At 45.1% G+C, this 24236-nt stretch overlaps 1 protein-coding gene across 5 annotated transcripts in view; it reads right to left on the bottom strand.

The window, feature by feature from the left end:
* LOC126268147 (ETS-like protein pointed) overlaps nt 1-24236 on the bottom strand; it is a 739728-nt gene that overhangs the window by 205865 nt on the left and 509627 nt on the right. Inside the window, exon 1 of one of the 5 annotated variants that reach the window (XM_049973683.1) lies at nt 4733-5025. The exons of the other annotated variants lie outside the window; for them this stretch is intronic. Within the exon in view, the coding sequence (XP_049829640.1) occupies nt 4733-4772 (40 nt within the window). The 5' untranslated portion in view covers nt 4773-5025. Of the gene's footprint in view, nt 1-4732; nt 5026-24236 lie in introns of those variants that run through there. 5 annotated transcript variants of the gene reach the window in all.

The following is a 24236-nucleotide window of genomic DNA, read 5'->3' as shown; positions in this document are numbered from 1 at the left end:
TCTTTCACTTCTTTCTGTTTCGCTTTTATCACTTGCTACTACTGACTTTCGTAAAGGTGAAAAAAATTACCGTTAATCGAAAGTGAAGCTCTTCTACACTGAACTACACTTCTACAAAATATAGCTTTGCAGGCTAATGAGTTTATTGATACTGAAGACTGAAAAAAATCATTTCCCTTAAACACAAAATCTTATTTAGAGAAATGTAATATAACGTTAAGACTTACAGGACGAAAGCCGTGGCGAACATAAAACACATACTCGTACAAAGAAAAAAATCTGAAAGTCAGCAATTTTTCAGGTTGAATTTATTACGGCCCGATGTTTTCAGAGGTGACCAATGGCACGCTGTATTTCTGTCACATCGAACTTGTAGCTAAACACGAAAATACAATATGTGTGAAAATATTTTCGTAGTTTTGGTAAACAGAAGTTTGCACAGATAATAATCACCCTTTGCCACTGCGACTATTAAATATTCCTACATTAATAACTAAAATTGAAATGAGTTATTTATAATTACTTTTCCTTCATAGAAATGTCAACGTAACTTCACACACTTAACAATTACTCTTCCTCGGCTTTCTGAAAATTCAAAAACATATGAAGCACCCTTCTTACAGCACCATTTATAACCTTTAAATTATTGGATTTTTTACGTTACAACAACATTTTACAAAAGATACTCATTCTACAGACGGCTATGCACCGAGTTAGTAATGAGTCCCACGAACAAAGCGCCTATTAAAAATCTAATTCGGCCTAGACAAGTTGAACAAATACGGAACAACTAAGCACATATGTGTACGTAAATGAATAGCCGTTCTGAAATACACTAAAATATCCGCCCGATTGAATCGGGGGAGCAGTACTGATGCTACACAAAATATGAACAATTTAATTGGTAACGTCTCAATCACTGCTAAACCAAATGCCTTTCTCTAATGTCAGCATACAAAACTTAAGACGTTAAACCATGATGCATGTGAGTGTTATTCCGTAAACACTACATCCTGGTGAATTTTCTTGTCGACAGACGAGAACGTGTAGGGTTACAAAATACAATGACAGTCGTCGTTGTTGAGGACGACGTCGTTTACAGTCCGAAGAGCGGTTGAATGCAGCTCTCCACGATTGTCTACCCTGTGCAGGCACCATCTCTGGATACCTACCGCAACATCAACTTTCTAAGCGCTGAAACCATATTTTATGTCCACCATAGGTTGTTGAAAATTTTAACAGATGACAATCACATCAAGTATCACATTAATGGCCAGTTTCAGGCTGTGGCCACTTTCAAATTCCGCAACATCAAATACCAGCGAGCTGATACAAGGGAAAAAGACAGTTTCTTTCACGTTGTTACACTTTGGAAATTACAACTGGTGTTACATTATTTACATTTGGGTCAGTAAATTATGTCGTTATATCAAACATTTACTAGCGATCTGCCCCGCCTTCGATCGGTTAGCATTAAGTACTTATGGCCGGCCGACTTGTCAGGCGCTGTGATGATAAATTACACACAGAAACCTTTCTCGTGATTCGGTCTATCAGTGAAAACCGAATCTAAATCCCAGCAGTACTTCCCGAGATTAGCCTTGACGTACAGACAGAAAAACGCGGCAGAGGACTTTAATTTATAACATTGATAGAGTTAATGCTAATTGGGAGCTGACACTCGTTCACCTGATACACGTCGAAAATCTGCATAAAGTATAACACTGTTACAAAAGTGTTACCTTTTTACCTGGTATGAGATCGCTGACATTTGACATGGCAAGGATTGAAAAGGGTCGCACGCCGAAACTAGCCAGTAATGTAATCTACGACTGACATAAAAAATGGTTTTTGCACTCTAAAGAATCCTGCCTCGGGCATGGATGTGTGTGATGTCCTTAGGTTAGTTAGGTTTAAGTAGTTGTAAGTTCTAGGGGACTAATGACCACAGCAGTTGAGTCCCATAGTGCTCAGAGCCATTTTTTTGCACTCTAAAATTACGCCGAGTGTGTGCTGTCGCACTTGAGGAAACTACACCCATCTGCCCCTGTTTTGCTATATTTAAACTTCGATCTCCCTCTACAATTTTTACCCTCCATAGTCCCCCTCCTTAAAAAATTATCTATTCGCAAATGCAGCAAGACGTGCCCATCCAACCTACCCCTTCTCTTGGATCTCGTTGTGCTCCAAAGCTCTATTCTCCCCTTTACGATTCGATGCGGCGTCATTGAGTATCCAGTCCACCGATGTAATTATCATCAGCATTCTCTTGTGGGACCTCACTTCAAATTCAATTCTCACCATGTCTGTACTGTTTAGCACTGACATTGCACTTCTGTGGAAGGCTAACCTCCAGATAAATACAGTTCGAAAATATTTCCCAATATTTATATTCGATGTTAAGAAATACCTCTTTTCAGATACTCTTTCTTGCTGTTACATGCCTACATTTTACATCCTTTCTACTACGGACATTGTCTATTATTTTGCTGTCCATGCATGGACACGGATGCAGCGCCTGGAGGAAACTGGCGGAGTGAGCGTGCAGTGCATTGCAGTGCAGTTGTGCTCCTCGGCGAGTGTGGGAGTGCAGGCAGGTTAAGAGGCGCGCGGTCTCGCAAATCGGCGGCGCAGGCGCGTCAAAGGCGACGGCGAATGTGTGCCGCGAGGCGAGGCGACGGCGTAATCAGCGACCCCGGCCGGGCCCCAATTACCCTCTCAGGGCAATTGCTAGGTAATGGCCGGCTGTGTCTGTGGCTGCGGCCGCCCTCGCTGCGCCGTGCGGCTGCCGCACGCCACGCCAAGCTACGGCGTCGACCACCACCGCCGCCGCCGCCTAGGCCAAAAACTGCCCGCACTCGCGCCGCCGTGCACCGGCCACTTCGCGGCGTCCACACGTTTTCGGCGGAAGCGCTCAGCACAGCCGGACGGCCAGATGTTCTGCTCGTCGCTTTCGCAACCGGGCCTGCGGGGATTTTCCGTACGCATCCACGCTGATGGGAGACCAGCCCACCACGCTGTGGGCTACGTGCCGTGTGCGGAGCTAGGCACTGCTGCAGACGCTCTGAACAGCAAGTTCTCCCTCAGTGGAAAGGAGGATCTACCAAACACAAGGCTTTGACAATGTTTAGCTCTGTTACTGCCCTACTAGCAACAATGGACCTAATCCCTAAGTACTTTCAGTCGTGGTACTATTCTAGCAGGTATTGCACACTAATGGTTTACTTAAAACCGAAACGGCCAACAGATATAAAGTCATCACTAATAGACTACATTGTGATAGAAATTATCTATCACCCAGCAGAAACAGATAATAATAATACCGTGTGACTTCTAGGTACATTCACACTACCTCACTTTATTTATTTTGGTTTCTATTATTTCTACATATCGATCAATCCCAAAAAGTTTACTCTATTACGAGGGACTCACTTTAAAAACGGTATTTGCACAACCTACAAAAATGTTATCACACTTTCAGAAGCACAAAGTTTTCTCGCGCCGGTGAACGGCAGCGAGATGAAGAACGAAACAGCAGAGCTCTGTATAAAATATGTCATGGCAGCAACCATTTTCAATAAAGCAAACTGTAGAGAAGCCACGTAATCCGACAGCGCATTGGGCACTATAATATACCGAGTCACTGATTCTTTAAAAAAGCACTGGAAATAAAAAGAGACATGTGACGAATGAAGTGCAGGTTCGACAATGATGACAAACAAAACTTTATCGTACAGGCAACACATTTCAATAACAAGTAAATAAATTATGAAGCCAAGATGCTCACTACAGTTTTCGTGTTCTCCTTTCTTGTACAAAGTACAAGTGTCGAATACATCTGAAGAAAGCCCCATACGAAACAGTTTTGAAGGACTGACGCTGTGTACGTCCTACATCTACACAGTATTGTTGAAAGTAGGAGTGGCTGGTCAGTAGCTTGTGGTCGAGGGGTAGCGTTCTCGCTTCCCACGCCCGGGTTCGATTCCCGGCGGGGTCAGGGATTTTCTATGCCTCGTGATGATTGGGTGTTGTGTGATGTCCTTAGAAGTACTTAAACCTAACTAATTTAAGTTCTAGGGGACTGATGACCATAGATGTTAAGTCCCATAGTGCTCAGAGCCAAGAGTGGCAGAATGTGGTTGGCAATGAATGAGATACGCTGTCAGCCCGAGGACTACAACGCAGTCACACAGAGCTATGACGTGTTTCGTGGAAGACACATCACGGTAAAAGGACCAAACACAACGAGTGTCAACAAACGCTAGACAAAGTCCACATGTGAGTCAGACGTCTTGAAATTACAACGGGTGTATAAAAGAAGAAAATAAAAATAAAAAAAGGAAAAAGAATATCGGCACGTCACATAAATTTAACAACGCCGCACATAAATCATAGAACGCACAAGCACACTATAATTTCCAACGAATCCGTCCTGGGGCTGAATGTAACGCAGCGAGGACAGAACACCACCACTATGCCATCAAGCTTCGCACACGCCGCACCGTCGGCTTCGCTCAGCTTCCGCGCACCAGCACCAGCACACGGGCGCCATGTGTCACTACGAAAACAGCGCGCGCGCGACCTTTAAACGGCGGCGTCAGCCGGTCTTTCCGAAGCGTAAGGAAAAAAAGGGAGAAGCCGAAAACGGCTGGCGGCACACGTGCGGAGTTGCGGCTTCGGTGGCGCGGCACGTGTCCGCCGAGGCATCTGTCGCCGTCGTCTCGAGTCTCACCTCTAGGCCTGGCGAACGACTTCATCGTTTTAATTCCCATGCTGCGGCTGTGCGTGTCCGGCTCATGCGATGCGTAGCTGCCGGTAGAGGTCGACGAGGTTGACCCACATGCCGGCCGTGCAGAGGTCCGCTCGGCAGCGCGCTCCGCGGCAGACTGCCCGCGCGGCGGCGGCTACCGCCAGCGCCCGCCCCCAGCCGCCGCCATCAATGGGCTGCAGCGCTCAGTACCTGGCGCCGCCGTGGGGAGGCGCGACGTAGCGCTGGCCGCGCCGGCCTGCAGCCCATTCACATGTGCTGCGCCTCTGGGCCGCTGCCTTCCCGCTGCTCGCACTCTGCGGGGAGCCTGCCGTGAGGATGCGGCCTCCTCGCCGGCGCTGCTCATTACAGTCCCTTCTTGTTGCTGCTGCCACTGTTATTTGCGAGGAAGGTGTGCGGCGAAATACGGCGATGATTCATCTTTTGGGCCATCCATCTCAGTAGTCTGATTACCCAGCAGTGCCAACCTCTTCATTTATGAGTAGCACTTGCACCCAACGTCCTCGATTATTTGCCAGAGGTGAAACGCGACCGATGAAGAGTTCATACAAGAGAATAACTAACGAGAACGTACAAAACTGGTAATGCTTTCGTGGCCACTTCTTGAGAAAGTGCCTGTTGTCTTCTGTCTCGCGCTCTTAGGCCGATGTTTGTGCCATGACTTTTCTGACGTTTCTCCAGCACGAGTAGCTGACATTCTCAAACCTTCATCCTCCACTGCTGGTGGTGGACCGAGTCGAGCTCACAACTGCCAGTCACTCGTGCTGAAGAAACGTCTCAAAAACCTTCAAATAAACGTCCGACTGAAGAACCCGAGACAGAGGCCAACAGACAATTTGTGCAGCTTTATCAATGCCGGCTACTCGTGCTGGAAAAAACCTCAGAAAAATCATCGATCAAACGTCGGCTACAGTAACGAGTATTGAATGGAATTGGCGACAAATGAAATTTAAAGCACAGCTTGACTAAAACAAGGGATCGTTTAATGGGACAGGTCCTGCGGCATCAAGGAACCGTCAGTTTGATAATGGAAGTGGGTGGGGGGAGGGGGATGTTTTAGAGGGACACCAATGCTCGAGTACAGGTAACAGACTGAAATGGATGTACATTACGACGCGACGAAGAGGCTTGCTTAGGATGGACTATCGCGGAGAACTGTGCCAAACCAGCCTTCAGACCTAAGACCACCACCACCACCACCACCACCACCACCACCACCACCACCACCAACAACAACAACAACAAGAACGACAACAACGACGACTGCCAATCTCTGCCTTTCCTTAGAGTTTTTACCTCCTACAGCTTCCACAAGAACCACGAAAGTTATTTCTAGATGTCGTAATACATGTCCTATTCTGTCTTATGTTACGTTTATGCTGCAACATATGGGTAGAGGATACGCGCTTTTCCATCTGCCACGAAGGACAATACTACACTCCGATCTAACCGCTCCTTAGAAGTTCTCCTTGGTTTTGAAAAGTTCAGGCAAGCAGGAAGCTGATAACTACCATCGTACGAATGCGTATCAACCGTGGTTCAACTCTTTCCTAACTACTTCCGATGAGCATCAAGGACATCCCTTTCTGCGCGTCAGAAGAGAAAGAAAGAGGTGTAAACTGTTTGTTGTTTTCCTGCAGTTTCTTCAAAGCTCGATGAACTCATATACTACGAAACATTCCGAAACGTAAGGTGTCCTTTCCAGCAACTGCTTCTGTGTTATTATGTGATGAATATCTTCAGATATACAAAGCCTCTTTTCTATTTTATACGAGTTGGTAGCAAATGTAATGAAATTTGGTGTACTATCTGTGGTTGTAAAACATTCTAATCTTCCCAATTTCTGTTGAGTCTTTCTTACGTTCTATTTTGTATCCAGTTGATAGGTCAAGAACCCTTAGCTATAAATATTGTACCTCCGTGGACATGGTAAAATGATTCTAAATAACTGTTCGAAATTTTTACATTGTGATTTCTCTGTATATATGATGGTATATTTGTAGCGAGCTGTTGGCAATGTGACTTAATAAATCCACGCCAAATTCAAATATATGTTGCAATATCGCTGCTAGCCCATCGCTGCCATGGCCCACAGAATCTTACCAGCAAATTTACACTGCACAATCGCAGATCGGCCCGCTGCTCGCTGCGATACCTGCCACGCGAGGACATTAAGTTGTTTTGTGATACGACAGGGAACAGTCACCGGCCATCCTAAAACTTGCACCGTGATTGGCTACTTCAGGGTCACTCTAGCCTTCCTTTTTTTATGTGATGCCACTAGTTTATGCAGTTTGTCGGACATTATACACCTACACCTACATCTGCATCTACGTCCACAATAACACTCTGCAAACCACTGTCAACGGTATGGCGTGGTGGTTCCCACTGAGCCACGTATCAGCATTTTCTCCGTCCAAACGCGTACAACACGTTAGACAAATGATTGCTTACATATCTCTGTGCGTGCTGTAATTTGCTTAATATTGTGGTCGCAGTCCCTAAAGAAGCGTTACGTACAGAGTTCCTCGCTTAATACAGGGTCGCGAAACTTGGTAAGCAAGCTTGCAAGAGAGCGTGTCTCTCCTTAAGCGTCTTGGTGCTGAGGCTCTCCCGATGGTGAAATAAACTTGTGGGCATTAACGTCACTCTTCTTCGTATATGTTCAATCTCCACCGAAAGCCTTACCTGCTCAGGACCTCACACACTTGAGCAATATTCTATAATGGTTCGCAGAAATGTATAGTAAACAGTTTCTTTTGTAGAGTGACTCCATTTTCGCATTAACCTAATAATGAAACCACTCTACGCAGGCAGTAGTGTTTGGCGTGGGTCTAGAGAATAATTTCGGGAGTGAGAACTACAACAGACAATTGTAAACAATTACTTCAGCTGTTTTTGAACGGACAGCTATCTGGGAGCAGTGGCATTACAACCGCTTCTTATTGAATAATATTAGGTCTAATAGTTTTTAGAAATTAGTTCTTATCTATCTAATTTATCGTGTTGATTCAGTAAAATATCAGGACGAAAATCTACATGTCGCAAATGTAGTAACTACCTAACTGTGGATAAAAACTCATAGCATAATTTCGAAAGACCTCTAGACAGATTCTTCGAGACAAAATAGAGCGACGTGATGCAGTTGAAACACTGGACTTGCCCTTACAACGGAATGGTCCAGTCCGACATGTCGAAGCTTAGCCTGAAATTTTTGAAGCAGGAAGAATGCACAGAAACAAATGTACTGTCAAAATTGTAGCTGCTAAGACACATTGTGAGTATGTAAACAAATTAAAGTTGTTAATTTTTACCGCACGAAGAACCACTTATAACAGCAGTTTGTACAGCTCTTTCTGTCCAGGGCGCGGATTGGCGGATAAGCAAACTCAGCCGTGACAAGAGGAACGTGGCGCCGCGAAGTCCAAATCACATACGTGAATTTTAAGCACATTAACCGTACTAAAAATGCTCCAATAATAACCGTTTTGAGTAACTTGCAGTTCATATTGACAGCTATGATGGAAACTGACAGTGCAGAAAAGACGGAAGTTAAACAATTTTGTTCCGCGGATAAATATGAAGAGACAAAGAGCTGTTGTAAATTATATTGCCCGAGAATTTTCTGAAAAATGTTTTACACTGTTGAAATGTTTTTATCGAGGGGCTGAAACACTATTAATTTCTGGTGGAATCCGAATTATATACACACATCAAAGGAGTTTTGCATTGCCGCAGTTCCCAGAACTCCTGAAGATGGACGTTGACTGGGGATATTTGATCACAGACACAGTCCCTTTGACTGCTCAGAGATGTCACTAAACCCACCCAAAGATTTCCTGTCATTCCACCTGGACGGAGGTACACGGCTCGTGTTGTCTGTAGTTCAACCATGCCTACACGGTCAATACCGGGGTTCGATACAAGAAATTAACTAATAAATAACACATAAGTAGGCTTTCATTGCAGTGAGTCTTAGTAGGTAACATTTTGACACTGGATCTTTCGGTGCATTTTTGCTGCATAAAAAGTGTCATTGGTAGTTTCAATATGTCGGATTGAACAGTCCCCTTTTGACTTCCGCTATTCAGTTTCCTATTGATTCCGTAAATCGCTTAAGCCAAATGCCAGGATGGTTTATTGGTAAAGGAGAAGGTTGATATCCTTGCCCTACCAAAGACTGTGCATCGTCTACAATGACCTCGTCGTCGATGAGACATTAAAACCTAATCTTCGTTTCTTGGAGAGAACATCAACATTAGTTGTTCTGCTCGCCGCGATTTCAGACATGGAACTTCGCCATCTCTTGCTGTCTTGTGTTTTCCTGTTTAGTTCCACGTAGTCATTGCTTTCCTGCCTCAACTGTTTGTTAGTTGATGTCTTCTTCCTCTCCCAGTCTTGCCCTATAAAGGACATTTGTCTTTAACATTTATATTACCTAAACCTATTCCTTAAGACAATGAGGAAGGAGAGAAAAAAAAACCGCCGAATTCTTCCTTAAGTTTCCCGTCCGTTGAAGTCTATGGTGCATTGTCGTGAGGCACTCTCAACGATCCTGTTACTTTTTTGTTTCGTTTCCCGGAATATAAAATACGATGTGACATTTTAGCCAGTTCACTGCGTTTCCCTTCATTTTGAGAAAAGGGGCATAGTTGTTTGAAGAAGTCCGCTGTTGTCATGGTATGAGGTGCAGTCCCTTTGATGCTCGACACCATCGGTCTGATTGTGGTCCATATTGCTCTTGCGTTTGTACATGTAAGTCTGTGCTCCTCACTGTCGATAGCGGTACATAGGGAACACAAGGGTGAGTTGGGTGAGGTGTACTGTGTATAGTTCGGAGTCCGTTGGAATTTTCCAATTGACCGTGGTGTATAAACTGGACTCCCACTCTCGTGGGTAAATGTCCGTTATGAATCTTGTTCCACATCCCTTGCCAGTTTGTGGTCTTTTATTTACCTTCTATCGTGTTCTCAGCTTTGTGCTCCATTAATTTATACTGTAATTGATTTACATATGTTAGTTTCTATCGGGTGTTGTCAGTTACATACAGAGAAGTGACAAAAGTCACGAGGTAGCGACATGCATGTATACAGATAGCGGTAGTATCGTGTACTGAAGGTATAGAAGGGCAGCGTATTGGCGGAGCTGTCATTTGTACTCAGGTTTCCGACGTGATTGTGGCCGCACGACTGGAATCAACAGACTCTGAAAGGGAAACGGCAGTTGGAGCTAGACGCATGGGACATTCCATTTCGGAAATCGTTAATGAATGCAATATTCTCAGATCCACAGTATCAAGAGTGTGCCGAGAATTCCAAGTTTCATGCATTATCTCTCGCCACTGACAACACAGTGGCCGACAACCTTCGTTTAACGACCGAGAGCAGTGACGTCTTCGTAGTGTTGTCAGTGCTAATAGACAAGCAACACTGAATGAAATAAACGCACAAGTCAACGTGAGAGATACGACGAACTTATCCGTGTGGACAGTGTGGTGAAATCTGATGATGATGGCCTATGGTATCGGACGACATCGCCCGAAGCGCTTCTCCTGGCTCGTAACCACATCGGTCGGACTCTAGACGGGTGCAAAACCGTGGAGTAGGAGTAGGACATGATTCAAAATTGACGTTCCGTCGACAACGAGGTCATTAAAAACGGAGCACAAGATCGGATTAGGGAAGGGACACGGTCGTATCCTTTCAAAGGAATCCTCGAGGTATCTGCCTGAAGCGACTTAGGGAAATCGCGGAAATTATAGATAAGGATGGCCGGACGCGGGTTTGAAACTTTGTCCTCCCGAATGCGAGTCCAATATCGTAACCACTACACCATCTCGCTCGGTGATTGGATTTCAGCTGATAAGAGCTGGTGGTAGGGTGGAGGTGTGCACAGACTCCACAAAGCCATGGACCCAAGTTGTCGACAAGGCACTGTGCGAGCGGCTGGTGGCTCTAGAACTGTGAGAGCTGTGCTTACATGGAATGGACTGCATCCTGTGGTCCACCTGAACCGATCAGTGAATGGAAACAGTTATGCTCGGCAACTCAAAGACCATTTTCTGTCAATCACGGAATTTATGTCCCCAACGAACGATGCAACGATACGCCATGTCACCATGTCATATTGTCTGCGAATGGTTTGAAGAACGTTCTGGACAGTTCAAGCGGATGATTTGGTCAGATCGTCCGACATCAACTCCATCGGTCATTTTCAGGGACACAGTCGAGAGGTCAGTTCGTGCACAAAATCCTGCACAGGCAACACATTCACAGTTATATACGGCTACGAAGGCAGCAAGGCTCAATATTTCTGTAGAGGACTTCCAGCGACATGTTGAGGTCATGCCACGTCGAGTTGCTGCAGTACGCCGGGCAAAAAGAAGTTCGACAAAATATTAGGGGGTACGCTATGACTTCTGTCACCTGTTTATAATTGTATGTGAAGAGAAAGTACTTTAAATGACAAGAATCCGTTCGGTATATGGTTAATGTTGCCTGTTGAGAAGGCTAGCCAGTGGTATCTCATTTAGTAAACGTGCGGTGAGGCTAGGAGGCACATTTCTCCACTCTTAAGCATGCTGCCGATGTACAAGACCACTGGTCTGTAGTAGACGTCGGTGAGGCTGAACCGCCTTGTTTTTAGTTGCTAGCGTCAGCCTGTTTTATTATACTTTAAAAATAGGACCAAAGCTTGTAAAGTGACCTAGCGCCGACATAATGGTTTTGGCGGTGTTGCAGGGCGGCGAGAGGATACGAGCCACTTAATTTTAGGTATTAGATAGACATTCACTAGCTTTATTTTTTGTAATTCGTCGAGTTTTCTGACGTCGACTGAGCTATGCAGGCACGATTCCCGCTCGTAGCTCACAGTTTTGATCTGCCCGATTCCGTGAAGCTCGTCGAGTTGGCAGTGGCGGCTGGCTGCCGCGCGCCCTGGCCGCCTGAGCGGTGAATGAGCGGCGCGTGAAGTGCCCGGCGCGGAGCAGCAGCATCCGGGCCCGGGCCCGGGCCCGCACGTTCAGGTATTCACAGGCCGCACTCGCCCCTCCTAGCTCCCGGCACACCGCCGGCCTTCCCTCCACACGCCAACGTTCATTGTCCCGGCGTGGCCCATCACTAAGCAGACGCACTCCTCACAGTAATCGATTATACGACCACATATAATTATCTTATTGGCTATCTTTTTTTTTTATTTCGCTTCCAAGCTGCTGCAGTACACAAACTGAATACGAGCCCGAGATAATAACAATAAAAAAATATAAGAGCGCTTATATATTGTTGCTCCGCGCTTTGGAGAACGGCAACTGCGCCGTGTGAGAATCTTCCTTCCCATTTTAACTCTTCGTTCGGATCGGACCACATTTAAATCTTTATGGGCAGCTTGAGAAAAATACGAACAGAGCCTTACATTTGGCTAAATTCTGTTAGCCTCCTCCACCAATCTGGTAAAGTTTCTATAAATGGTGGCACTATTCGTAGCCTTCGAAGTGGTGTCTGTAATGGAGGAGCGTTCCAAGCAGAGTTGCTTTTGGCGGAAAACTAGAGCATCGCAGATATTCATAGGCGCTTCCAGAATGTATACGGAGACCTTCCTGTGAACCAAAGTACGGTATATCGTTGGGTGAGGTGTCTGTCATCATCGCAGCACGGTCGCGCAAACCTCTGTGATCTCCTGCGTGCCGACCGCCGTGACTTCTGTAATGATAGAACGTGCGGACACACTCAATTGAGGTTGGGGCTTGTTTTGGGGGAAGAGACCAGACAGCGAGGTCATCGGTCCCATCGGATTAGGTAAGGACGGGAAAGGAAGTCCGCCGTGCCCTTTCAGAGGAACCATCCCGGCATTTACCTGGAGCGATTTAGGGAAATCACGGAAAAACTAAATCAGGATGGCCGGACGCGGGACTGAACCGTCGTCCTCCCAAATGCGAGTCCAGTGTGCTACCCACTGCGCCACCTCCGTCGGTCTCTCATTCGAGGTGATCGACTGCTTACAATCAAAGACCTCACTGCTCAACTGGACGTCTCTACTTGTATTTCAAATGTTAAAATACATATGAATTCCGAAGGCACCAAACTGCTGAGGTCATCGGTACTTACACACTACTTAAACTTATGCTACGAAATTACACACACACACACACACACACACACACAAGTGTCCGAGGGAGGACTCGAACCTCCGGCGGGAGGGGCGGCGCAGTCCGCGACATGGTGCCTCAAACCGCGCTGCCACTCCGCGCGGCTCCATTGGTAGTGCTGACACACTCGTCCACGAGTTGGGGCACTCAAGAAATGTGGTTCCTTGCTGCTAAAAGAAGACCATGAAGAGTAACCAAGAACAATCTGTGTAAAATTCCTTGCATGTGACTTTTCTTCTCGAACATTGTCACAGGCGATGGAACACATGTTCATCACTTCGAACCGGAAATAAACCGGCAATCCAAGGAGTGACACCTATCAGAAGACAAACCTCAAGGCCGCACCCTCAGCCAATAAAGTTATAGCGACGATCTTCTGAGACTATGAAGGGCTTACTCTATTTGATGTGCTCCCTCATGGTGGAACGATAAACTCTGAAGTATATGGCGCACCCTCAGGAAGCTAACTTCAGAGTGTTCGGAGCCAGCAAAATGCAAACGATCTTCTCCTTCTCCGTGACAACGCAAGGCCTCAAACAAGTCTGCTTACCAGAAGGAAGCTCACAAAATTTCGCTGTACTGTTCTTCCCTGTCCACCCTATAGCCCGTATCCCTCATCTTCCGACTTCCATCTGTTTGTCCCAATGAAGGATGCCTTCCGTGGCAAGCAGTACATGGATCAAGGGGAAGTTACTGATGCAGCAAAGACTTTGGCACCGACGTCGACCAGTAGAGTGGTTCGATGCGTGCTTCTGCCTTCTGAAAATGTGTGTTACACGAGTCACTGAACGCCTCTCGTATATAACATGAACAACAAGGGCACCGAAATACTTCTCTGGGCACATCTGAAGCTACTTCTACATCTCTCTACGACTACATCCAAGAACAAAAGCTGTGTACTTCCTAATAATAAATTCTGAATCCGGACATAGCTTCGCTCCATATTCCGTATGGTCATACTTTCAGCAACAAACATAGGTATGGGCCTGAGTCAAATGGTTTTCGGAAGTCAAGAAATACTACCTTGATCGTCGTGTGAGGTAAGCCCAAGTCATGAGTGGGCTAGGAAGGTAGAGGCCATGGATTCAGATACAAGTTCGCTATGCGATAAAAAAAATAGTGTTTTTTGCGGACTAGAGGTGGGGACGATGGCTGGGAGCGAGCAGTGAGCAGCAGCAGTTAACAAAGAGTGGCCGGAGGACGCACCTGCCGTGGCGGCGGCGGCGCGGTGCGTGGGAGGGCGCAGGCGCGGGCGCTACCCTGCCGCCGCCGGAAGTATCTTAACTCGCTGTAACTCGACCTTGCACCCCGGCCCCGCTCACAGCGAACCATGCCCGCCCGCCTCTCTCCAATTTAAATACGTCGCCAAGCGGTGCGTATGCTTCCGCACCACCCTGCGGTCTATGTGCCCGTCTCTCTCCAGTTACCCCAGTGTGCGTCTGGGCCGTTACTTGCTATCTCGGAGAGTGGACTGTGAGCGCGATTTCACTAGTCTCTAATGCGTCTACTTACATATTCTTGTCACAGGCCTAGCACAGGCGGACAGCAACTACCAAGCATGTATGAGCTCAAACTATACATCTGTTGGAAGGAAGGTAAAAATTTAACGTCGCGTGAACGTAGGTGCCATACAATAAGGAGCACTGTGCACCTACAGATTGAGAAAATGGGACTGTTACCGCCTCGGAGAAAGAAATGGTTTAAATAAACCACAGAAACTTTAATGAGGATGGCTGGATAAGGATTACATATGTTTCCTCCAGAATACAAGCCAATAGTCTTCGGAGTGCGCTGTTCAGTTTATAAACCAGGAATAGTACCCTTGTTGTGTCGTTTGATCGCTCATTCAGTCATTCATTCGTCTGTCATGTAACCCTAGGTTTCTAGATATGTGTCTGGGACGTACCCCTCATTGCCAACTGGAAGTACTATCATATTCTGTACTCAGGGCAAGTTCGAGAACAATTTTCCCAACAAGGTATGTGTCATTCTGCGACATCCTCCCCCCCACCCGCAACTCCAAGCGGGCTCTTCATAAAACCTTTAAAAAAAACTAAATACAGTGGCCGTGAAAGTGAGTTGTTTGTTTTAAAGTAAGTACTACACAGACGTTTCCCTCTAACAGAATTTAAAAAAAAAAAATCTGCGTCCAGTGCTAAATATTACGAGAAGAAACCATTTATATTTAAGGTAAACCCTGAGATCTTTAACAGCTTTTACTGAATAACATTCTGTTATTATGTACCCAGCTACGTAGGAGGAGGATCACATTTAAAAGTGAAAAATGACACTGTGGAAGTATGCGACAACACAAGGAAAAGCTTTCCAGTAAACATGGGTCTGCAAACAAGCCGTTTGTGAGAAAATTATACAAGTGCCAACCACTGACTTAACTACGCAGCATTGCCCTCGTTAGTACAAAACTACCTGAAACGAAACTTTTCCAGTAAGTCCCCTTGTAATTGGACTCCAGTTTCACCCTAGGACTAGTTTACCTTGCCCAACGTTGGTGAACGTGGTACGTGCATGGTACTCCACAGGGACATTTTGTTACTGACTTTTAACGTCAATACGGTCCAAGACGGATAGGTCGAACACAGAATGTACCTTGGCCTTCAAGGCCATCTGATCTCAATTGTTTAGATTTTTTCTGTCTGTGTTCATCTCAAAAGTGAAGTGTAAAGCACTACCGCTGATACGGCTGAAGAACTGGAGCAGTGAATTGCAAACTTTTGTCACGCTTTACGCTACGATCCGGGGACACGAGTGCAACGTGCTGATTTAACATTTTGTTCCTTGTCAAGGTAAGCCCTAGGCGAAATCTGAGACCGATTGGATGAGGATACATCCAGGAAGTGTTCATATTTTATACCGAAATATTTCAGTAGCCCACATCCGCAATTATTTCGCCAACGGCTCTTTCGTTGGCCCATGTTCATTGGAATATGATTGCTTCAGCGAATACTGTCGTTTACTTTCTATCGCGTCAGTTTTCGCTACTAATTAAAAAATGTTCAAATGTGTGTGGATTCCTAAGGGACCAAACTGCTTAGGCCATCGGTCCCTAGACTTACACACTACTTAAACTAACTTATGCTAAGAACAACACACACACCCATGCCCGACTCGAACCTCCGGCGGGAGGGGCCGCGCAGTCCGTGACATGACGCCTCAAACCGCGCGGCGCTGCTACTTACTTTTTACCCTATATACACATTTTGTACTAGGGGAGCCTCTGGCCCTCGTCTCAGCATGGCGCCCCAATCGGCTGCTTGCATCGCTTGGGCCTTTCATGCCCTTGTCTGTAGCTACCCTCAAGTCTGGCAGAACCAAAGTCCATTTAGTATGTGGCTCAGGACGCCAAGTTCGTATCTGTTCTCTCAGAGAGACAGAACTACTACATTATTTACTTGTGTCCCGATAAAGTCTAAAATGAAGCCGTCGGCAAAATGTCTAACAACAATTACGATTTACCCAGAAGAAATATCTATGCGCTGTGCGCACGAAGGCAACTACGTCTAGAAGTACAAAGCTTTCTGTCAGAACACCAGCGTTTGCATTTCCTGACATGAAGTGGAAAGATCCAGCCGAACTGGTGTGACGTGAAAAGCGTAAATTTTAGGACGTCGAAGATCAACTGCGAAGATTACACCTTAGAAACTGTTCTGCTGATCGCACTTGTGAACTGTTGCAGCACTCGTATCCCTATTCCGAAGGGACAATATGCACATCAGTAAAGGAGCACCGGAAGTATAAAAATCTACCATCTTTTACAATATGAAGGTGTCGCATACATGTTTACGCTTTTGCGATAACAAGATGGAAGAGGCGCAAAATGATTAATATTTACTTGCTTCATTTCCGAGTGGAAAAAGGAAGGATAATATCTAGATAGCTTTCTTCTTCTGCACATAACGTATAGTGGACTCTTAGCTTTGTGCGAAGACTGCAAGCAAACAAAATTTGCTGCACAGTTCTGCATACAATGAATATTCCTGCACTTAGGGATTTAAGTGCACACTACAAAATAGGAACTTTTAACGCGCGACGGAAAACAAGGTTATAGAAGATCAGAAGCGGGAAAACTTTCAGTTTTTTCCGTTACTTCATAATGTATCAACATAAAGAAGGAACATGAATTGCTGGAATCAGTTCTCTTAGGTATCAAGTTCGATGTCGACTCTGGAAAATGAATGTTGTACACAGAGACCAAGTGACAGTGCCACCAGTTATTTATTTATTTTCTTCGTTTCCATTTATGTTGCCGCCACCGGGAATGCAAGGATTAGACTCTTCGCAGTTGCCGCAAATGTGTTCACAGGTATAAATGTGCGTAAACAAGTTTATAACATGGGAACGACGGCACTCCGAAGAAGAGCTGATTCACACAGGAGAACAGCGTTCCAGAAGCTCCGACAGTGGAGGCATGAATACGAATGCGACGACGAACGGATGTCTCCGGATGTAGCAAGTGTCAAATAGCCCGGGTGTCCCCGGCGGTAGGTGGGTCAAGAACCTTTGCATTGTTGCGACGAGGCAGGTAGGGAGACCGTCTTCATTCATCGCGTCCCCCGACACGCTGCGAAGTGGTAGAGTGTCCACAAGCGCGCTCGACACAGGCCCCTACACGTACATTTGCAGCGTCGCAGCTGTTTTGTAGTAAGTTTGTTACGTTATGGCAAGCTGCTGTGTGAGCCTGCAGCACAGTAACGTTCGGTGGCGGGCGGCATGTGGCCGGCCGTATGCGCCATAGGCCCGCCTGTCGCTAAGGCGGACGGTGAAAACGCTCACTGTGGTGCGTGCTAAAATCACTTATTCACCTCACCTAAAAAGTAAATAACTACGTTAAATATTAGCTATTTTATTCCAAATTTGGTACATGACCTTTTGTTATTCAGACGAGCTTTGTGTCGAAATTTGATACCGCTACCTATAATAGTTTCAGAGATATAAAAAACCTATTAAAAAGTACTTAACAAACACTTAACAAAATAAATTCAGATAGAAATAACAAAATTCTATGTTTCTTTTCTTATTTGAAAACAGTAATAACATTCTTAATGTTATGATTTAATTTTTAAAGATTTTCAGTTCTAAACTTACGATAAATTTTCATTCGTGATGGAAATAACAGTTTAAAAGTTAATATTTATATTTTGTGTTAGGGTGAGAGTAAGTGAGAGTGAGTGTGAGCATGTATGTGGGACATATGTCAAATTTCAAGTCTATAATTATTGTATTACACCTTACGTAACTAGTAAGTGTTACGCCATCAGGATGTCATGAAAAACTGTGAACCACGTAGCTGGCGGATGACGTATGTTTATGAGCGTTTGCTTTTGTAATAAGGCAGCCAGGAAGATAGTAAGAGGGCAATGAGTTCTAAAGTATATTTCAAGCATAGTTTTCTCTTAGTTTTTCGTTTGGTTTGGTTCGGTGGAACATTTTGTTAAAACTTGCAGCATGAAACGACGTAGTTGCATCTGCGCATCTTGATTGGAGTGAAGTAGTTTAAGCGAGAATATTTCATGAAAGATTAATGTGATTGGCTGTTCGTTTTGATCAACCAATGAAAGGAAAGTCTTTCCGGCGCATTGGGATGAGTTATACGCCCATAAAGCAACGGCAGTCAGTTAGTCGTGGACTAGCTGTCGGACGAGGTCATGTTAGACGTGTCCGAAAAAATTATTTGTAAAATGAAGAAAAGACTGTTATATCGCGTTCGGTTTGTATCGCCGTGCACGTAGATGCAATTACGGACAGTTCTGTGAAGTTTGGGAGATTTTTGAGTGTTTGTTGTAGAGAAAACTGCGTGTTAAACTTTCGGCCTCTGTAAAGAATTCTGCGTGGTGTGTTCAGTATGCACTTACAGAACAATTTTGGCGAGCATCTTCATTTGAAGAATGTACTGAAAAGGATCTAGCGTGAAATTCATTTCGCAGCAGAGTACTGACTGCATTAATCTCTTAATATTTCCGGTTGGACTTTCTGGCTGTCCTGCGTGTGACATAAGCTGCACGAACTAGTAGTGGGTGTGCTGTCGACGTAAATGTGGTCTTGTTGACACCGTAGCTAAATGTACATGTCGTGTGACTAAGGCCTCCGGTCGAGAGGACCGATCGCCGGGTGCAAGTCTTTCGAGTTGACGCCTCTTCAGCGACTTACGCGTCCATGGGGATGAAATAATGATGATTAAGACAACACAACACCCAGTCCCTGAGCGGAGAAAATCTCCGACCCAGCCGGGAATCGAGCCCGGGCTCTTAAGATTGACATTCTGTCGCGCTGACCGCTCCGCTACCTGGGGCAGACACACAAAAAAAACATTGGTATCGATAAGCGGACATTTTCAGTTCAGGAAGAAAGGATCCCATTCTGCCCGTTATTACTAGAAATTTGCAGGTTTATTTTGTTACCTAAGTTACGCGGACTGTGCAATCGTAAGTATGGACGATGGTTTTGTTCAACGCTGCTTTTAACATCGTCTGCTTAGTACCTACGAATGCAGAGTAACGGATGGTGAACGAACGCTATACTGAGGTAGGTGGACATTAATTTTGCAGCTCGCTTCACTCAGTGCTAGCGATCATAGTGTCGAACCTGCCCCGCCGCACATTGTAATAAGGGCTACGTTCAATCAGCCTCAAGTTGTGGTCAGGTTACTGTCTTACGGAGAAATGGAAGAACAAAGACCGAATAAGGCACGATGATGGTTACTTTACTTATAAAATGACGTGCAAACAACCAGTTCCTGTATTTTTCTGCAAAATATTCTTTTTATCTACACAAAAAGTCCAAAAATGTCTAATTATAGCAGTAAAAACAAAGTTTATTAGTGAATACATAATTTGTTGCAGTAGCAGGCAACATATGGTAAAATGAAACATTTTCGTTCATACGTGTGCGTGAAATAGACCTACATCAGCAGCTCTCAGTAATTTCGTGCTCTCTTCTTTGAATTTTTATCATAAATATTCAGAATGGCTTGGCTCTGAGCACTATGGGACTTAACATCTGAGGTCATCAGTCACCTAGAACTTAGAACTCCTTAAATCTAACTAACATAAGGACATCACACACATCCACGCCCGAGGCAGGATTCGAACCTGCGACCGTAGCGGTCTCGCGGTTCCAGATTAAAGCGCCTAGAAGCGTATTCAGAATGAATATGACAAAATACTAAAGAATGGTAACTCACCTTTAATTAAAAAGACATTCCTTTATTTCGTTGCTTCAGAGGCGAATTTGCACGATGAAACAAAGAAACAGGAAGTGTAAACATTTCACTCACAGTATTTACACGAACTTTCAAAAAATCTAAGTCACTAACACATGATTTTTTATGAAGGAGTCTACGTGGATGTAATTTGCGTTCTGTTTTCTTATATACTTAGGTCGTGAATACAGTTTATTTAGTGCTGCAGTCTTATTTTAAGTGTTTGTGTATCCTATTTTCTTTGGTGAAGACCAGGAGTCAGACCTGCATTTGCCTAAATGCATGGAAGACCATTCAGAAACCACACTCAGGCTGGTTGGTGTTCCGGACAAAGACTCGTCAATCCGCCGCGCCGATTCTACCCAGGTCTGACTCACCTGTCCGTCTAGGAAGCTGCGAGTTAACCTCACAACCAGATCATTTTTGACTGTTTGTGAAAAGATGAACAGATGTGTAGGACAATTCTGAGAATTGCAACTTTTTAACAGCGACAGGTCGGTAGCCCCCAAGATACACCTCCCTTGATTATCAGCGATGCCAAGTCGTACCATTTGCAGATATGCGTTACGGGAACTCGGCAATTCGCAAAGACACTCCACAACGGAGATGGACCGCTTCGTACGAGGCATATTTCGAGCACCTTTCCGATGTGAAGTGCTCGGCTGAGTCACGTCTGCTGAAGTGTGGGCGCGCCGCATTCACACAGCGATATGGGGAAGGCAGCTCACTTGGCCGGCGCCCAGCGGCGCGCCGACTGAGCGGCCTAACACGCAGGCGCAGAGAAGCGTCACGGAGTACGTGCTGCTATTAGCAGTGGCCGGCTGGCCGACACCTGGCGAAGCGCGAGGCACACGCGTGACGGCGCGCGCATTCCGATTGCGGGGGCGGCGGCCTCGGCCCAGGTCGCGTCTCGCAGTATTCGCTACTCTGGAACGGAACCGTCGGTGCCGCATCCTTGTCGCTCGACAAATGCAGGGGGGTGGGGATAATCTCCGACAGACTGGCAACACTTTGCTTCCAAGATCCAAAGCACAGAACAGTCTCGTCATTACCAGGACCTCCTTGCACTTGGCATCAGCCTCGCGTAGCCGATGACGTATGTCACGTGCTGTGAGCTGGCGCGATGAGTGTATTGGGGGACTCGACAACTTGTCAGTGCGGAATCTATCGTTACAGTCATCTCTAGATCCCTTTCGTTGCCAATGTGACTTCTCAAACAGCTGTGCCAGAACTGTTCGGACGTTGCTGTGGTAGAAATCTGTCCTCAAAGGGCAAATTGTATCAACTGTAAACATAACTCTGTTTTACCTTTACAGCACTACCTGTCTATAATGCAAAAGGGAGACGTAGATTACGAAGACGTAGATCAGGTGCAAACGTGAACCGTCAAAAAATTACCTGGTTATTTCGTGAGAGCATATGACGAACACACGAGGAACTGCTGCATTGGACGCGTCGATACAGGCGCATACTGTATCTATTCTCAAAGGCAGCCTCCACGAGAAACTTTCATCTCGTGGCAATGACAAGAACTGGACCTTTGATCACCATCGAAACATTTTTTTCTTGAGACGTGTCCTATTTTTTCTGCGGCACTCAGTAAATTGATGACCACGTTTCGGCCGAAAAATAATCGATGATGTATGAATACAAATGCGCGCGATAACAAGGAAGTGTCACGGGCAATGAAATGTCTTGGCAACTGAAACATACGATCGCTTGCCTGTGATGCGTCGGACCTTAAAGCAAGGCATTTCATAAACACCAAGTTCACAGAAAAAATTGTGGAGTATGGACAAGCACTGGCTGAGTTTCTCAATATTAGTGTTTTCTTTGCCACTTATTCCGAGGGCTTCAAGGCACGTGCACATGTAAGAAATTGGCTCTGGTACTGGTTCTGCGATTCCTTGACCAAGAGACATCAGGCAGCTGAAGAAGCTACGAAAGCAGAGGTGTGTGATGACTTGCCAGTGTTTCCCTCAGTACATCCCAAACAATCTAGCTTCTATCTGTCCGTACAAGGCAGCATTAACTGTTGAACGTATGACTAAAGCGTACTTATAGCCGAACAAAATTTATTCAGGTTAAGAGCAAGAATGTGACTAAAAGAAAAATCAGTATCAAATGGTAACAATCAAAATGGTCTACATCTTGAATCGGTATTCTGGAAGAGGACGATTTGCCTCGTTAGATGATTAATTCAGTACTGACAAGAGCAGACGCTGACTCGGCTAAAATACTTAATTTCAACATGTCTAGAGTTTTAACATCGATAGAAAGGTAAACATGGGCATACATATCGAAGAGAAGAACTGACCTAAATATGACTGGTACATTTTCATTACCTACACGTCATAGTGTTTCACGGCGAATGAATCAAGTCACATTTTCACTGTTAATTCTTATTTATTATTACCGACCACAAAAATATGAGAATTTTGAAATACTTTAATGGACGACGTATTGAACTTTCCGACTGTATTACGTTGACAATTACGTAAACTTATATATTTAAATCATTAAAATAAACTCACTGAACGTAACCGTGTCCCATGCTTTAGTCATATTATTAATAAAGTAAGAAAACTTTCTTTCCGAAAATGCGAGAAGGGATCTGTTATAGGATGGAGTTGCGGAGATGGAACGAGATGAATGATAGGAAGCAAGAAATTAACCTACCGCTAACGTCCTATGAATCAACAGTTCTCTTGATGCTGCAACTTCCTAACAAACACATATCTCATGTAGCAATTAACGCAACTGTTTATCGTTCAAGAACGGCGCAACAGATGTATGAGCAAAAAAAGTAGGAAAAGGCCATCTCAGACGAAAGAGAATTTCATTACACTCGTGTAATATCACCTGATACTGGGTGAATCGACACTAAACGTACACCAGCCCAGCGGTGGACTGCTCATCCGCTAGGTAATTGCGAAAGGAAGCCATGAATTTACGCCGTAGAATTCCAACACTACAACTGACAAACAGCCGTCCCAAGACTTTCAAGACATTAAAAGCAAGTTTTTCAATTGCCTCTCGCGCTCATGGTTACGCTTTAAACAGACAACGGAGTAATGGATGGCAAGGAAGTTAACTACTGTAATCTTGTGTCTTCATTTCCTGAGTTCATGTTGTAAGCGAAAAACAACCAAAGCGATTAACTCATTCAGCAGAGAGACGCTTACAGGTGATTCACGAATGTAGTTGCTTCGTTAATTTTCTCTCCGCGCCGACATATCCGTAAATTGTGACTTGCAGAACCCAGAACCAGTAAGGGCTTTCTGAACAGTCCTTAACATGAGGCTGAAATTGAAATAGTAGATTGCTAAAGGGCACTTTTGCTTTATGTAATTTCCACAGAAGCCAAGAAGTAAAAGTTTTCTGTAGTACAACAACAAAAAAGATGCATTAGCGTAGAAAGTTGACATCAATTCATATTAAATGAGCTACTACTTTCCGTTTTAGCCATACGTTGGAAAAACATACGTTCTACAGATAGTACTGAGGGACTGTGGCTGGCTGCTATATAAGAGTAACCTAAATGATTAACAACTACTGCTAAAACGTCTCACTATGAATTTAATTCTCAAGGCCGAGTACTTTTTAAATGTCACAGATATATGCGACACCAGTCCTCTCTGGAACGTTCCAGATGCTGCCATTTGATCTACCGCATGGTTATAATTAACCATTCCCTACTTAACACGTTATAACACGGAAACTAATTTCCGTACGAGTACCAAACTTCGTAGCATTAACGTCCAGGGTATAGGGTACATGATTTCCAGCGCCACCGTGCAGTTCCGACTATGGCCACCAGGTGTCGTGATCAGTCATCATGATTCACAGTCTCTCACACCTGACCAGTCGCAGTGCATTTGTTGACGCGTCAACATGAGCTTGGACAAAAGCGGCACGGCATTATTGATGAAGCTCTGTTATCAAAACAACACTAATGCTGCACCTGCACTTCGAGAATATCTCCGGCTGAAAGCATTACGGAAGGGTCATCTTTCTCCACCTGGAGTGGAGCGTGATTATGAAGTCCGAATCAACTGGAGAACTGGGCGTCCCTCCAGGAGGTGGTTTATGGAATCGCTGTTGCTAAG

Source organism: Schistocerca gregaria, chromosome 4 (assembly GCF_023897955.1).
Source record: "Schistocerca gregaria isolate iqSchGreg1 chromosome 4, iqSchGreg1.2, whole genome shotgun sequence".
NCBI classification, from domain to species: Eukaryota; Metazoa; Arthropoda; class Insecta; order Orthoptera; family Acrididae; genus Schistocerca; species Schistocerca gregaria.
Note: the sequence above shows the minus strand (reverse complement) of the source record. Positions and strands in the feature narration are given on the sequence as shown.